The sequence below is a fragment of the Candoia aspera genome, chromosome 13 (assembly GCF_035149785.1).
Source record: "Candoia aspera isolate rCanAsp1 chromosome 13, rCanAsp1.hap2, whole genome shotgun sequence".
NCBI lineage: Eukaryota > Metazoa > Chordata > Lepidosauria > Squamata > Boidae > Candoia > Candoia aspera.
Window position 1 is genome coordinate 3681151 of NC_086165.1, and position 16609 is coordinate 3697759.

Genomic DNA, 16609 nt, shown 5'->3' on the forward strand with positions numbered 1-16609 from the left:
GAGTTTTCTCCACTGCACAGGCACGTGTGAAAGGAGTGTCCTAGAAGGGGACTCTGTGTCGTCGAGCAGATGGTGGTGGAGGAGAGGAGCTGCAGAGGTGCTGGGTTTGAAAGCATCGATATGTCTCCTGCCAAAAGGAAATGCGGGATCTTTCTTGCTTTTCCCTGGAAATTCCTGGAAGTCCTGTTGGCTTTCCCCTGTGGCGCACACCTTTAGAAGGCCTTGCAATAATTCCATGCCCGGCTTCTGCTGCCTGTGGCACATTCCCATTCAGTGTCCAAGGTGGAGGTGTGAGCTACAGCAGGACCACCCGTCAGACCAAGCCGGATTACTTCACTTGGGGGGGGGGGGTTCTTTGGGGGAGCAGGTATTCATTCATATGGAAATCAGACCTGCAGAACTGCTTGCATTGCCACCCAGAATTCCCGTTCAGTATCCTAAGCGTTCAGAAAAGCAGCCACGAGACAGCTTATTCTGTGTTTGATTCTGCGGCGTGTTTAATGCAGTAACTGTCACATGCCGGCTCAGGCTCAAAATCTGGGAAACGATCTTACTGGTTCAGAATGTATGTTTTTGCAGCTATGGTTGTCGGTCTGTACTGGGTGAGGGGGGGTACCATTTTATGCATAATGAGAGGAAAATAAAAGACTTTACAGAGACATTTCTTGCTTTTGTTTAATAAGTTAAGCTTTAAATGCTCCTACAATCCAGTTTGCGTTTCCCTCCCAGGCTGATTCTAGAAAAGGCATTAAGGCTAAGCAGTGCCTTTCAGTAACTAACAGAAGTTTAGTCATGAAGCATGGAAAGTCCTCCGATTTCTCAATAAAAGCTACTGAGGCTAGAGGAAAAAATCTGGGATCTTGGAGAATGGTTTTGTCAAATAAAAATTCATTGTCGTCTGCCTGGAGTCATATGGAATATGGCAGTATAAAAATCTTGCAATAAACAACAGCACTGCCTGGACCAATTATTATGGCTCCCTGCAGAGAGTTCCACAGGTACATTTTGGGGTAACCCACTTCTGAAATCCTGCCAAGAAAACTGCAGGGACTTCTCCAGGCGGTCGCTGAGGATCGAACACAACTGAACAGCAAAAAAAAATTCTTTTTTCCAGAGATGGCTTAATGACCTAAATCCATGCAATTAAATAGTTCCCAGGGAATTCAGAATAAATCAAGATACACCGTTCAATTTAAAAGTGTTTTCGAGAGAGAGCTTAATGGATCGTTCCATTTCTAGCCCATATGAATACTGTGGAATAAAAGTCTACATTAACGAATGTATTTTGGAGTTCTGACTTGGTCTTTCTGGTTAACATTGAGAAGTAATTCACCAGAGTCCAAAGATGCTTTGAGCGCCGATTGCAAAAACTATTCATATCTTTTCAAAGTAATGTTTGCGTAGGAACAGTTAATGCTCTCTGAGCAGCAGTCTTCTACAAAAGAAGCTGGCAGGATTTCCTGGCCTGACAGAGCCTAGGCAGCTAAACAATCCTTGTAAAAAGCCTCAATTTCATTTTTGTACTTCTCAGCAACTGTTTGCCGCTTTAATTTCATTGTCGGACCTAAAATGGAAGGGAATTGGTCATTAGCAGGTATTGGGGAAAGGATGGAATTGATAAAATGGTAGGTGGGCTCAATTCAGGTTGCATGACCCTGCCCAGGAGAAATCTTAGGACTCCAATTAGTGCAATTTTGCCATCTGGGCAAAGGGTGGCTCCTCCCCTTCTTAAAAAATGCTTTTAAAAATGGAAAAGCTGCTTCCTAATGCCCCAAATACAAACAATTTGCCAAATTGTTTACCTAAACAATGAGATCATTTTACCTGTGTTCTTCCCCCCCCCCCCAAACAAAACTTGGCTTCTTTTACTTGCATCCTCAGATGAAAAAGTGGACGTCTTCACCCCCATTGGTTTTAGAAATATAGCAGGCACTGGCAGACATTGATCAAATGGCCACCTCTTTGTAGCTGCTGAGTTATCCAGAAAGAACTGGTACACTTGGGACAGAAGACCTGAGCTGGTTCTCTCAGACTGATCTAGACCAACCTGGGCTTGAATTGTTCATTGTGACTGTATAAAGCAGTTTCAAATATTTGCCACTGCAAGGCTGGCAAAGCCTGTCTTCCTTCGCACTCTGCTTCAGAACTCAGCTGCCTTCCTAACAATCCACAGCTCCAGCTCAGGATGGGAATTGGACCTCTACAAAATTCAGGGTAAACTCACCAAATTCTCCACCAGAAATGGAGAAGTCTTTTCCTAGGATTGCCCACTTCTGAATGCGCTGAGCGTTGCTGACGGAGCACCCATTGACGCGGTCTATGCCAACTTGCACAGCCCGGTACACGGCGTGGTCTCTTGCGCGTACAATTTCGGAAACCTGCGTGGCTTTGCTTCCAGCTTTTTGGCAGAAGTCTCTGGCTTCCTGGGTCAGGCAATCAGTTGGTTCAGATGTATCAGGATCCACTGAGCACTAAACGAAAACATGACAGCTGCTTTAGCTCAGTAAAATAAGCACTGAAAGAGAACCTGTAGGGTTTTAAAGAGAGATCCCCAGCCTCATAGTATGTAAAAGGGTCAATATCAGAACCTTCTGGTTGAATTATATCAACATCCTGTATTTTAAGAAATACTTCTTACACAGGAACTTAGTCTTACACTGAAACCATTATGTATTGTTTTTAATTGCATTTATATCCCACCTTTTCTTCTGAAGGCTGCAAATATAGGAGCATGGTAATTTTATCCCAGAATAACAACCCACTGGGATCCGTTGAGCTGAGAGACAGTAATTGACCCAAAACCACTTGAATCCAGTCCCTCTCTTTAACTGCTCTGCCCCACTGGTTTAATTCATCTAACTTCAGAGCTCCTTCATTCCATAAGTGAGAGAAGCTCTCCTGGTTTTCAGACCAAACCCTTTCCCCTGCTTGATCTTGAATTACTCAGGAAATGACTTTGGGATCTTCTGCATACAAAGTGGGGCAGCACAACGAATTCATAGCCTCGTGCAAAGAAAGTTCCTTCTCGTCAGTTCCACATCTTCTTACTACCTGACCCCATGTTCTACTATGAGAAGAGAAATAGACTGTTGTCCTTTTACCCCCTACTAGGCAGTGTTTTATAAACATCCATCGCACCTTCCTCCCCCCACCCTGAAGTAATGTCCAGTGCTTTTGCTGTGTGCTGGCTGTGTTCACGCAACACATTTAACCATGTTAAGCAAAAATCTAGTGGTTGCATATTCAGAAAAACTCAAAGCTTGGTCAACCTGGGTTTGATTTTTGTTGAGTGACCCTAGCCCAGCTGACTGATATTTGATCCAGGATATTGTGTGAATCCAAAACAGGGTGAAATCTGTCATCACGTCAAGGCAGCCACAGAAGAGGAAAATGCCCAAGTTTCAAAACATTTATCATATTTTTATCATGTACCTTTAAGGTCAGCAACATAGACAAGAACTTCTTCTGATCTCCAATCAACACAGCATTGCTAATTAATGGGAGCTCCTTCTTGACAGCATCTTCCAGGGGGACAGGAGGGATATTTTCACCCCCAGCTGTAATGATAAGCTCTAAGAATACAGAACCTGAATATCAATTTTCAGCTCAAAAATTCATCTTGTCATTATACTAGACTTCCATCTGTGACCAAGAAGATGGAATAGCATGCTCGCAAACATTTCTCTATGGCCCCCTTGGCATTTTCAGTAAAACTTTAGTTTAATGGACCAACTAGGGCAGGGGGTGTCTTTTCCTCCCAAATGTCCATTAAATTGCAAATTATGTCAACTGAATAATGATGCCATTTGCATCAACCTGCGTATTATGCAATTACATGAATGAACACAAATGACATTTGCATCCACATCAAGGCGCAGAAGATGTAAAGCAATACAAATTATGTAGAATTAAATGTAAATGCCTCAACCTGGCTACTTTGGATGCAGCAGGCTTGTATCCAGACAGAAATTTGATCAGTTGCATGCAAAGTCTGCTAAGTGGCCCATTAAACTGAAAGTTTGCTATACTCTCAAATGGCATCATCCAGAATCTCCTGGCCATCCTATGTACAGGAAGCTGTCTAATCCAGCAATGGCTGCTCATCCAATCCAGGTCACCCAACATCATCTATTTCTGCAAAGACTGTATCCTGAACTTTAGGAAGTACAGTGTATGTATCCCTTGCTGCTAATTGTCCCGCTGAACTGAAACCTAAGCACTACCATCAAGCAGAAATCCCCCAACGAATAAGTTGTGCTGGGCCTCAAGGAATGCAGACAGATTCTTGGGAAACGTCTGCAAAATGACCGAAAGAGGGCAGCCTCAATCAATACTGAAGCTCGAAACTTGGTATTAACATACTGGATGGAGCCACTTGAGCATTGAACGACCTGGACAGTTGAAAGGAAATGAAGTAGGGCAAGGCAATCTCCAGGTGTTTGAGACTAAAGCTCCAGCCAGTCTGGCCAACGGCAAAGAAGCATGGAAGTTGTCATCCAAAACATCTGGAGAACTTCAGGCTCTACAAAATGCACAAAAGAAGGCACCACCTTTAATTCTTCCAGTGACATAAAGAAATCCATCCTTGTCCATCTTTCCAAGATCTCCAGAGTGCAACCAGCCATCTTGGTCAATCACTTCCCTGGTCTTGTCCTCCATGTTCAAATAGCCCATGAAGACTGTCCGTCCCCAAAAGCAAATCTCCCCGTTGCCATGTTCATCTTCGTTCACTATCTTAATGAGGCAACCTGGGACAGCCATGCCACAGCTGCAGGAAAAGGATGTACAGCAGAAGCAACAGTGTCAGCACAATGCTGAGAAGACAGGAGCCTTTTCCTGGAGCAGGCCTGGAGTTGCCATAAGGATGACCAGAAAAGGCAGGGCCAAGCACCCTTGGAGAGTCTTTTTTAAACTGCAGTTGTACATTTGCTTGATTTCTAAAATACTGGAGCTCTAGCACTCAGCAGCTTCCAGATACATCATGAAGACGTCCCCAATGCTTCCCAGAGGGAAATGGTCCTCGAAACATGGGAAGGCAGGTGTGCCTTTTCTCCAATCTTGCTCTGGAGTATCCAAGAAACTCCAAAAGTTCCAGAATTCTTTGTGGGATTTCACAGTGAGCTTAATAGGGTTGCTAAATTAACCCAATGTTTTAATTTGCCAGTGCATTAACCATAAATAAACCAAGCAGGTTGGGAACAAGACCCTGAGCCACAAATAAGTGCAATCAAAATGAAAACAAAACTATGCATTGTGAAAATGCAGCTGCACAGTCTTTAATTGCAGAGTGTGGCCCAGGAGTCTGATGTAAAGGATTGAACACTCATAGGGTGACCAGAATATTTTTTTGAAGCTACATTTCACAGTCACACACAGAGTGTAAATGCCAGTGATGGAAGGGAGGCAATCCAAAACACCTTCTCCCACCCTTATCTTTGGAGATGGCCCCAGCTTGCAATCATCACTTGCAAGCTAAACCTCAAGGATTCTTTGGTGGCATTCCTAAGGAGAATACACTAGAACTTCACCTGTTAGGTCGATAAATGTGTGGCCCAGACATGCAATGGGGACCGGTGGTTTCACTCATCCCATACGCTTCATAAAGGGGGATGTTCAGGCCAAGGAAGAACTGCGATACTTCCACAGGGAGGGGGGCAGCTCCGCAGAAGTGCTTCTGACACTGGGAAAGGCCGAGGGCACAGCGGATCTTAGCGAGGAGCAAAGAGTCCACCATCCTCATCCAATAGGGCTTTGAATCACTACAAGATGCAGAAGAGGACAATCAGGTGTAATTTGGAGGAAAAAAAATATGCTTTCTGAGATTCAGAAAAAGAGAGTCCATGTGATGCAGTTCGGACCAAGACGGAGGGGAGGACAAAGAACACCAGACAATTAATCTCAAACGGTGGTCCAGAAGAAACCCATTCACACAAACTCCGTCTCACTGCAGGAATACATTAACCAGCCAATTAACTGTTTTGCCTATCTAGTCCTCCAAGAAAAACAGCCAAAGCCTGGCTGAGAAAACAAAATTGTTTGCAAACCCAGGAAAGGGGCTATGGATGTCACAAAGCCATACAAGTTTCTTGCCCAAGTCGAAGCCTTGTTTGATCTGCAAATGCTTACAGATAAATTATAAATTCTCAGTAGGTCTCATGTAGGTATTGCTTCAACTGGGGATTTATTTTTCCCTCCTCTTTGTTGTTTGTAACAGATGGTTAACCTCCTCCCTATGAAACATATCCATATGGGCACACACCTATTGGAGCAGCTCAGGTTTTGCTCCAGAGTGACTGACATGGCCCAGGACAGCATCTTCTTCTTCAGCAATCCAGTCTGCGAAGAAACCTCTTTGATCTTCTCCATCATCTTCTCCCACACCCGGGGCACTCCCATATGTGAGGTGGGTAGTGCTTCTCTCAGGACCTCAACCAGGCTTCCCTGTGAAGGCCAAAGACAGGTTCCAGAAAGGAAGAGCAGGAGCAAAGGCTCAGTTTGAAGAGCCCAGTTATGCCCATCCAGAGCCAACTCCCTAGTAAATCAGCTCAGACCAGAAGATCTTGCCTTCACACGGCACAACCGTGGAACTAAATGTTACAAGATTAAATAATTGCCACAGCCTCACGTGTCTTTAAAAGGGGGTTAGGTTGAAAGGAGAGGTGTCATTCTGTAGCTACCAAATCTCTTCTCAAAAAGCATCCTCTCTGTTTTGCAGGGCTTTGGAAACTTAAAAAAACCTGGCCAGAGAATGTCAGATAAAAGAAAATCACAAAAAGACCACCTGCAATCGTCTAAAGAAAGATTACCTCTCTATGAGGTTTTCATCCATTTCACCATGATTGCGACTGGTTCACTAGAAAATGCTGAAGAGTTTAATCAGGCTGTCACCTATGAAGTAGGCCAACCCTATTTTTCCCTGATTATTTCTCTAAGGGACTCCCAGAAGGATCTCCTATCCCATCTTGGTGAAAAGCACAGAGTGCGTCTTACTGAAGATGGAGAACTACATGGGAAACAAGCTTGGCCCCGAACCCCGCAGGGAGACCTTCAAGGCATCCGGTTCTGCAAAATAAACCTCTTCACCCCACTTAATTCCAGTCCAGAGATCGTATATTTGGGCAGCGATGTGGCTCAAGGGGAGGTAACTGACGATCTTTTCCTGCCGGATTTCAGCGGGTTGCACATCTCCTGCCCGACTGGCGTGTGCGGATGTCCAGGTGATCTGTCCAGATTAAAAAAACGCAAAGAAGCTAAGTCCTGAGGTGTTTGGTGGCTGTTTTTTAATACCCCCTGGTCACATCAGCTCTGTTCAGCAACTTCCCTTCAAAAACTCTCCTAGAGGGTAGCGGTTCTTTCCTAACAGGATAAAGAAGTTGATCGTTCATTTTTCTTCTGCCTCTCAATTCTTTTTGACACCCTTTCTACTGTAAACCTCCTTTGAACGAGAACAGGCAGCTGAGAAGCCGTCCCAGACAATGGCTTTGCTTAAGCTTCCTTCAAGTTTATATTTCGATCCGGAGTCACTTTCCAGGGATGGTTTTGAATTCTGGCTGAGCGTGAATATGGCTGCACCTGTCCCCGGTTGACTCAGCCGCACAGTGGAATTTGCCCTTCGCAGATGGAAACACCACACCACCCGCCAGGCTTTCTGTGGTCAAGCAAGGGGGGTGCTCTTGTATCATATCACTGCAACCCCACCTCAGTGGTTTCTCTCCCAGTGCTGGGATTAGGAGCTGCCATGTTTCAGTAATCCCCAAGGACCAAAAGGAAGCTGGGAGGTGGAGGTCAAGTGGGGAAGATAGCCATCAGGAGACCCCTTTCTTCTAAACCACACCTAGGCTGGGCTCCTGTCTATCCTGGCCGTTGAGGGGAGTGTGGATCCATGAGACTGTTCATGCCTCCTTAGGAGAGGAACAGTTCCCATGGTGCACCTCTTGCTGAAGAGCCTGTCTCTCAGTCCTGGGGTCTTGGATAGTTGGCAACCAGTCTCCAACATTCCCTTTTTAGGGAAGGTGATTAGACCGTGGTGGCAGATCAGCTAGGCAGCATCATAGAAGAAGCATAGATCCATTTTAGCCAAGGTTCAGTCCAAGTATGGCACTGAGGTGGCATCGGTCACTCTCCCGGATGATTTGTAGCACGATCTGATTGGAATAGCGCACGTCATTCTGGTCCTCTCAGAGCAGAGTTTCTCAACCTTGGCAACTTTAAGATGTGTGGACTTCAACTCCCAGAATTCCACAGCCAGGCTGGGAAAGTTGAAGTTGAAGTCCACACATCTTAAAGTTGCCAAGGTTGAGAAACGCTGTCTTAGGGGCTTTAGATATCATCAACCATGGTATCTTGCTGGACCGCCTGCAAGGGTTGAGGACTGGGGGCACCGCTCTGCAGGAGTTCCACTCTGTCCTCACTGGGCAGTTTCAGTCTTCCCCCTAAAATCAAACTGGCCCCCTCCCTGGTAGCTTTTAGGAAATTAATAAAACCAGAGCTGTATTGGATCCTTTCTGTAACCTCACCCGCATTTCATGGTGTTTCCTCTCCTACTTCAGTTTTGCCTTCACAATTTGAATTATATGTTGTTTTAATACTGTTGTTGTTTTTACTGTGACTTCGTAGCTGCTGAGAGTTGTGGATTGCAGTGGGATAAAAATCAAATCAGTATATAATACTGTCCCCTCCGTGTCTGTCTATGCTCTTCCGCGTCATCAAAGCAGCAGAAAGGGGGCTAAATTCTTAGGCAGAATTTGATCACCGTTGAGAGTGGATCATCTTTTAATAAAAGGGGCCTCGGTAGATAGGGAGGGACAACAGATGTTTTCCACAATGAGGGAGAGAATAAAAATAGCCTTTCTGTACATGGTAGTCAGGAATAGCTGGGCTGAGCAGGCTAGAAATTACACAGAGAAAAAGTCACCACTAGTCACCAACTTCAACCCTATTGTCCACGAACAACGGACACAGGGAGTTTCTTTGGACAAGATCAACTGTAGACTGGCCTTTGATCCATCACCAAGAAAAGACATTCCTTCCACAGGACACTCAATGTCTCACCAACCCACCTGAGGACCGTTCCTCACTGCCAACCTGAAGTGCTCCCCAGCCATCTTTGAGACAGCAAAACACTCTGCTGGCATGATTTTGGCCAACCCCACTGCCAATCCCTCTCCTGCCACACTTGTCTCTCTTCCCAGCCCCTGCCAGTGCCCTGACCTCTCTCCAAGGCAATGGGAGTCCTTGTGCAGTGTTGGAATAAAAGAGAAAACATGACTTATACCAGTTCAGCTAAGGACAGACTAATCTCTCTCACTCCCAAGCTGGCAAAAAGAAGACGCCGTTGGCCAGGCACATTTGTGCCCTGGTTAAGGACATGTGGAGATATGGCCCATCACTGTATTACAGTCACTCTGTTATACTAAAAATGTATTTATCTATCTATCTACCTATTTATTTATTTAATAAACTTATTCACCGCCCATCTCCCCCTCACGGAGGGACTCTGGGCAGCTTACAATAAAACAGGATTAAAATTCAAAACCATTCCAAATACAATAATACAATAAAATAGAAAAATCCTCTTCCTTCTCTGTGTTATCAACTGTCAGCATTTATTTCACTCTATGCTTTCCATGGGAAACCCAAGGAGAAAATGCCTTTTTTTTCCCACGAGGTGCCCACTCTACTTTCTTTTGAATTCCAGAAGGAATATGGAATTTTTTCTGCTGCCAGCCATTTCACTTTAGGTATTTTAGCATTTAGATCTTCTTCTTTTTTTTTACTTTAAGAGCTGTGGATTACTTACTGTATAGTTTAATCCCTGGATTTCAGACCCTGAGGGTATTACTAATAAATCTTCAAGGCAAAATTAATAAAATAATACAATTATCATTGTATCTGTGTATTAATTTTGCACTGAGGATTTATTTTTATTGGTAATTTGCTATTATTATTATTATTTATTGAGATGGACACAGCTAGAATACCTACATTGTCGTGGCTCAGCATGACTCCTTTCGGCTTCCCTGTTGTTCCAGAGGTGTAGATCAGGACACAACATTGGCTGGCCTCTTGGGAGTCAATAATAGCATCAAGTTGTCCATCCTGAATTCCATCTCCCAACTCCATGAATTCATCCATCTATGGAACAGAGAAGGTCCAAATGATGCCCAGGTCTTTATCACAATATATCTGTTAATCTTTCTGTATTTATTTTCACAAGGTGTGCTTATCTTTCCATAGTGCAATAAAGGCATCTGTAATACACTGTTGACAGAGCCATGCCATGTGACTGCTAAACTAGCAACACTTGGAGGAAAAGTAGGACAGGATTTTTGTGGGGAAGGATCATAAGTTCAGTGGTACCCCACCCCTGCTCCTAATTTTGTGTCCTGGTCTACTTAGTGGACTTTTGGTTCTAGTGTAAAAGGAAGTGGTTTTCTGAGAGCATAAACTTCCCTCTCTTTACATTCAAGGACACTAAAGAAATCAAGAAAATTAGAGATACAACAGGGAAGAGCTACCAGGATTCTGCAAGGATCTTCAAAGAACTCATTCTCTCCTTGAAGAAGTACAATGAGTCTAAATCTAAGGATGCTCACCAAGAGAGCAACTACAGGACATATAATTTCACCAATCTTGTGAGAAGTCTTGTGGAACCATTTGGAGAAGGCCCTGTGGATTCCTCCCACCCCCAACCTGCTTTCCCTTATGATTCTTTGGATCCAACCCCAGTGTTTTAGAACGGAAGCATCAAACATCTACAGAACTGGAAACCTAACACTGATGCACGAGCCGGCCAAGGCACTGGGAGCACACGCATTAACACTTCAAAGGAGGACAGTGTTAGTTCAGCCAGGATGACGAAATGCAAAGTGTCAGCAGGTCTGGGAAGAAACCCTTTCTCCATTACTAGGACACTGTCCCTCCGGTGAATGCAAAGGGCAGGGAAGGACACCGTTTCATGTTGGGCACAGAGTCTATAATTCCTCATGCAATAAAGTGTGCCTGAGGTTTAAGCATATTCATACTGATAAGAGCATCTTCTGATGCCCTTTACCAGGCCGAAGTCTATGGAGTTAGTTTTACTACTGTTGCTAAATTGGCCTCACGTTTTAGCTGATTAATCTGCAGGTCGCACCCTTTTAAATCTGCAGTCTCGTTCATAAAAGTGTTGTTTTAAATGTTGAGGATATATATAGTATTTCTTCTGCTCTTTAGAGCTCCAGGTGTCTTTAATTATATCCAACCAGGTTCAGGTCATGCTTAGTAAAATGTATGAACCTAACAATCCTGGTTTCTAAAAGCAGGGGTTTGAGCCTAGATTTATGTCTGAACCTGCCAGTTGTGGCTTGTTTAAAAAACTATGGCTAAGCACTATGCATAGACTCAACCAGACACTCCCCAATTTTTTTCCTCTTTTCTGTCTCGCTGTACTGTTAATATTTCCTCTTGCAACGGCATTCATAATTTACAGAAATTTCAGCAATGGGAAGGAAGAGTGGAATCAAAACTAACAAGGCAGTAACATGGATGAATTACCTGGTTTATCATGGCTTTACGTACCATAAACAAATTGGGATGTTTCTCAGGCACACTGTCTTTATACATCACGACAGCTTTTAAGTATGGTAAACGATCCCAGATCTGTGTAAAGTTTAAGACTTTGTTAAGGGTTTTTTTAAACCCCCCACTTGAATTACGGATAATACTATACTGGAACAAAGAAATTATACATTCCAACTATAACTTAACAGAAGAAATCAGACAGATGAACCTTACCACATGAGCCCAAAAGAGTAAAAATGGTAAAAGAGCTTCACTTCTGCATTATACTTGTCAGATGATAGGATATTGTCCAGTCTGTTTTACACACTGCCCAAAGTGAGAATTGTGGAATGAGTTGTAAAGCTTGCTCTGTCTATAACATTTAAGCCATAAATCACAGCTGACTAGCCACAATGCCTGGGTTCGCTCGACACATTAAGCCAAAAATAAACAAACCATCTTCTAGCTTAGTGACGTGCAAACCTTCTTGTGTTTGTTTCACAACTGAGCACAGCCCAGGTCAACTTTCAGCACTGACCCCTCACAGCCAATTTTACTGAGTCTCAAAGTAAGTTTTAAATCTGTAATGTCAGCTGCTCTGAGTTGATATTGATTGGAGCAGCAAAACGTGCGATAGAAACCTAACAAGTAAATAAATGTAAGCCCAGCAAATAAATTCACTAAGAAATAGATGTAAAAAAAGTCAAGCAGACATTCTCAAACAGGTGTGTGAATTCTAGCTGCAAATCTCTCACCTGCATTATTTTGTCCAACTGCTTCTGGTTTTCCACCACCACAATATTGGCTCGGCAGTCATGAGCAACGTAATGACAAGCCTCTGGAGAGCTGGTTGTGTAGATCCCTGTCACAATGCCGCTGTTGTGGAGGATGAGCGGAAATAACATTTTCCTTTTAATGACAAGCTTCTACATTGCATGTGTTGAGCTTCTGACTTGTCATATCGTACATGTGGGTTAATGTTTCTCATCCTGAAAACCAATGGGTTATGACAATTCTAGCAGTACAAGGACCTTTTTAAATCAGTGAACAGGGCCTAGCCAACCTGGGCCGATCTCGCAAGCTAAGCAGGATTGAAACTGGTGGTACTTGGATGGAAAACTAGCCAGGAATCCCAGGCTATCATCTAGACTGAGAGGTTAAAAAAAAAAATCAGTGGCAAACCACTTATGAAAACTACATGGATATTTCCATATGATCACGAGGAGCTGTGCACAACTTGAAGACTAACTTACAAAAAAATCCCTTGGAGGTCTTACTCAGAATTCATTCTCACTGCATTTAATGCAGCTTGCCTGTGATAAGCGCACAACAGCCTCTTCTAACTTGAAGACCTCTGGGCATGCTGGCCCACCGCATTCCTCACCTGCAGTGAACTTGGCCAAGAGGGGGCAGCTAAACCAGCAGCTACATCAGCCCATCTAGGAAAGCTTCTCACGGCCAGAACTTTATTTGTGCCCAGATTCCCTCCGTAAATCCCTAATGGGGCAGATTTCCAACCTTACCCAGCAAAAACAGCTCCTACTGCCAAAATGAACCATTCGGGAGAATTGAAACCCAGAATTGCAACACTGTGGAATCGTTCAAGGCCGAGCTTGAAAAAAGAAAAAGAGAAAGGAACAATACAGTCAACATTTTTGGAAAGAAAGAAAGAGAAGTCCCATCAAACCAGCAGGAGTCTTTTTTTTTTTTCACTGAGATGTGAACTTTGCTAAGTTCCCCCGCCTTCTCACTTAGCTTGGCAGGCATAATTTCTAGGTCATTTAGCAGAGAATCTCTATCCCATGCCAACTTGCAGGCTGGCTCTCTGATTTTGCTGCTGCTTTTCTCAGCACCATGCAACGTCTTGCTGTTTAAGTATTACAGTTTCTATTTATCAAAATAGAAAGAAGAGCATTTGCAGTTATCTTCGCCTATCAAAACAGCTGTGGCTTCATGAGAATGGGAAAACCAAATTATCAGGGCTTGAGTCTCTTTGGAATTGCGCAAAAGCCAGCTCGGCCACAATCTGAAAACTCACTTTGCAACGTAAGATGAGGAGAAGAAGAAGGGGAGGGAAGAGAAAAACAGGAAGGTGGTGTATGCCCAAAATGTGTTGAGTGAGATGCTGCCACAGGCTTCCTACTGAAATATTATTCTTTGTAAGATACCTTGCAAAAATACAACTTTATAGCTTATTCTTAATATATACATAAAATTGCACATAGACACGTCCACTCTTAAATAAGTCTCAATCATTCCAAAGACCACAATCTGGGTGTCTGATATAAAAATCCAGTGTTTACCTTTAGGAAACTTTTGGCTGCTTTCCGAGAGAGGTTGTAATACTCGGAAAAAGTTATCTTTTCCCATTTCCCATCCTTCCTGCTGGCTAATGCATTGAGAGACTTGTATTTCTCTAGAGATTCTTGAAACATCTGGTGAACTGTTACTGGCATTTGTGAGCACGTGGGGTCCCTTCTCAGCTTCACCTGCCCGTCAGCAGATGTGGTCCAGAGAGGAGCTAGGAGACAAGAGCAGATGTAACATCTGGAGATGAAAAACCATCTTAAGTCCAACTGCGTTAGCTCCTGTCTCTTTATTGCAACCAACCAGATACTTACAAGGAGGATAAAAGAGGCAACAGATTTTCTCTGGCTTTTCCTCTTTCCTCCACAGCACTTTTTCTTTCATGTCCTATCTTTCTATATCATAATCCTGTAGCCAGGAGGAATTCTGATTTTACTGATTTATAAAACAGGGTGGGAGCCTTTGCAGGATGCAAGATAGAAATAAAGACAAAATTATTGTCCAAAAAGTAGATTTAGTTCCATCTTCAATCTACTTCAATAATGTACCATAAATAAATCAATTTGAATCCATCCTGATAGTCATTTACCTGAACATTTTTCCAGACTCATTTTAGAATCTTTCCAGAGGCTCTGGGCTTCTGACAAGTTTCTGTGGAAGGAAGGAAATTTAAAACCCCCTTTAAAACTCTGATGGTTAATACTTTGCATAGGATCAAAGTTCTCAAAAGAAAAATGAAAAAAGGCAGCAGGCAATATTTTTTCTCTAGAACAAGGTACAAACTTAGTACAATATTCTCCCCAAAAAATCCCATAGATAAACTCCAATAATTGCAGTTGTGGACTGGCATACAGCACTTGGTTTCTCAGAGGGGTGTCGGAAGGAAAGTGAAAAAATATGCCAGCGTGCATGTAAAAAAGGGAAGGGCTTCCACTGCAAGTTGTAACCTCCATCTTGACTTATTTTATCTCCCTCCCTCCCTGTGGACAACCCTGCTTCCCACGATCTCTCAGTTTGGCACATCAGCATTTCACTTCTTTTTCACAAGTGAAATTATTCTTTGCAAACAACTCATTCTTCAGGGCAAAAAAAAATCTTATTTTGCTCGAGAGCCAGCTTTACAACTCTGTTATCATTTCTGGAATGTCTTTTTCCTTTCATACAGAAAGCTGCACTTATGCCCTTTTTCAGAATTCAGAATTCAGCTTACCCTCCCCGTCCTGTTTCAGCCCAACATTTACTGCTGTTACAGAAAATACATCCCTACATTCCTATATTTTAGCCAACTGAATTATTTTAACTGGTCTTTCATTTGTCAAAAGACAACTCAAAAAGTTGCCAAGGAGTTGCCATTTTTGAAGGACAAAACTTTCTTTCGGCCTGAGTGAAAGTCAACCCAACAAGATGTGGGTCAAAATTTGTTCCCACTTCTTTTGGAAAAAGAAGCCGTTATTGGCTTAATGTGTTACCGTCCTGACATCCTTATTTCTAAACAAGTGTCTGCAGGACTACAGCCCCTATCTCTGAAGAAACTACCAATTTCTCCAAGCATTATTTTACCTGATTCCTTTACTTCTGGTTCTCGTTTGTCCTGCTCCTGTTGTTTCTTCAGGGAACCGTCAAACTGAACCACTTCTCTGGAGGCAAGCAGAGTGGGCACCAAGTGCTTACCATCTGAGGCACAAACTGATTTTAGTTAAGAATCCAACAGGTTTGTACGGCCAATCAACTTGGCCGGACGTGCAGTGAGATAGATTGGAGCCTCCAAAGCTCTTCCTTGTAAATTTGCTCAGAAACTCCTCCGTGTTCAGTGGTGACAAACTTTCCTTTCATTCAGTGTTCTTTCCTTGTCCCTGAGAAGAATCTCAATGACCTTTGTCGTCAGACATCCCTTGGCACAAACAAGAATTGGAAGCCGGAGAGTCAAGGAGGCAGCCCTTGAGGAACTTAACTTTCTTGCAAGAACCAATAAGGTGGCTATGAACACAATCCAGCAACCGCGGTGTATCAGACGCCTACCCTACTTATTGTGAAATCAAGGTTCAAATTTTGGAATCTTTCCCTCCCACTTATGCCGAGCCACAATCTTAGGTATCCCTTTTTCCAGCAGGAGGAAGAGTTGCTGTTTTGTTATGATAACAGGCTATTTCATTATTTTATTTATTTAAATCTTTAAACTGCCCCATAGCCAAAGCCCTCTGGACGGTTTGCAGTAAAACACACTAAGCAAAACAATTGGAATGAAAACATAGGCAATAAGGTCGGATAAAATGCAGAATGAAAACACCCTACAGATTCGGCAACAACAAGGCGGTCATTTAAAACCAGAAAGAATCCAAATGAAAAGCCAACGAAAAAGCGGGGGGAAATAGAAAGGTCTTTACCTGGGACCGAAATGATGCTACTGTGGGTGCCCATTGAGCCTTTCTGGGGAGGGCATTCCGTCAGTGGGGGGCCACCACAGAAAAAGCTCTCCCTCTGCTAGAGGCCCACCTCACCTCCCTTGGTGGGGGGACCTGGAGGAGGGCCTCACTGGAAGATCTTAAGGTCCAAGTAGGTACATAATCTAATTAATTAAATTAATTAAATTAAATTAATACAGGAGAAGGCACTCAGGTAACCTGGTCCTATGCTGTTTGCTCTGGTTTCCTGCTGTTTGCTGCTAATCTTGTGAAGATCTTGTCAAGTCGGTGTTGATTCCTACTGACCACACAGCTAGGTTTTCTCCATGATGGTCTGTCCCCAACCTGGTCCTTTGGGT

General features: G+C 43.4%; 1 protein-coding gene across 4 annotated transcripts; it reads right to left on the bottom strand.

Annotated features, from left to right (window-relative positions):
- Nucleotides 1–1317: 1317 nt before the first annotated feature.
- ACSBG1 (acyl-CoA synthetase bubblegum family member 1) lies at nucleotides 1318–15555 on the bottom strand. Of its 4 annotated transcripts, none has more exons than XM_063314389.1 (14): nucleotides 15409–15555; nucleotides 14438–14499; nucleotides 13845–14062; nucleotides 13065–13153; nucleotides 12297–12417; nucleotides 11560–11640; nucleotides 9985–10134; nucleotides 7076–7222; nucleotides 6260–6441; nucleotides 5529–5759; nucleotides 4551–4768; nucleotides 3433–3572; nucleotides 2225–2471; nucleotides 1318–1564 (listed from the first exon to the last, which is right to left on the bottom strand). In XM_063314389.1, exons 2-14 carry the CDS (start codon nucleotides 14457–14459, stop codon nucleotides 1476–1478), a joined length of 1935 nt encoding a protein of 644 aa, XP_063170459.1. In that variant the 5' UTR covers nucleotides 14460–14499; nucleotides 15409–15555; the 3' UTR covers nucleotides 1318–1475. The 4 variants fall into 4 exon arrangements, with proteins under 4 accessions (XP_063170459.1, XP_063170458.1, XP_063170457.1 ...); XM_063314388.1 differs by having other exon boundaries at nucleotides 3433–3557; nucleotides 7046–7222; XM_063314387.1 differs by having other exon boundaries at nucleotides 7046–7222.
- Between the last annotated feature and the right edge of the window lie 1054 nt (nucleotides 15556–16609).

Bases quoted from the DNA above. Each gene is read 5' to 3' on its own strand.
- ACSBG1 (XM_063314387.1), bottom strand. From the start codon at position 14,459: ATGAGTCTGGAAAAATGTTCAG. The intron at 12,418-13,064 runs GTAAGGTTGGAA...CCTCCACAACAG, and splicing joins GTAGGAGCTGTTTTTGCTGG to CGGCATTGTGACAGGGATCT. The intron at 5,760-6,259 runs GTGTGTGCCCAT...TGCATCTTGTAG, and splicing joins AACCTGAGCTGCTCCAATAG to TGATTCAAAGCCCTATTGGA.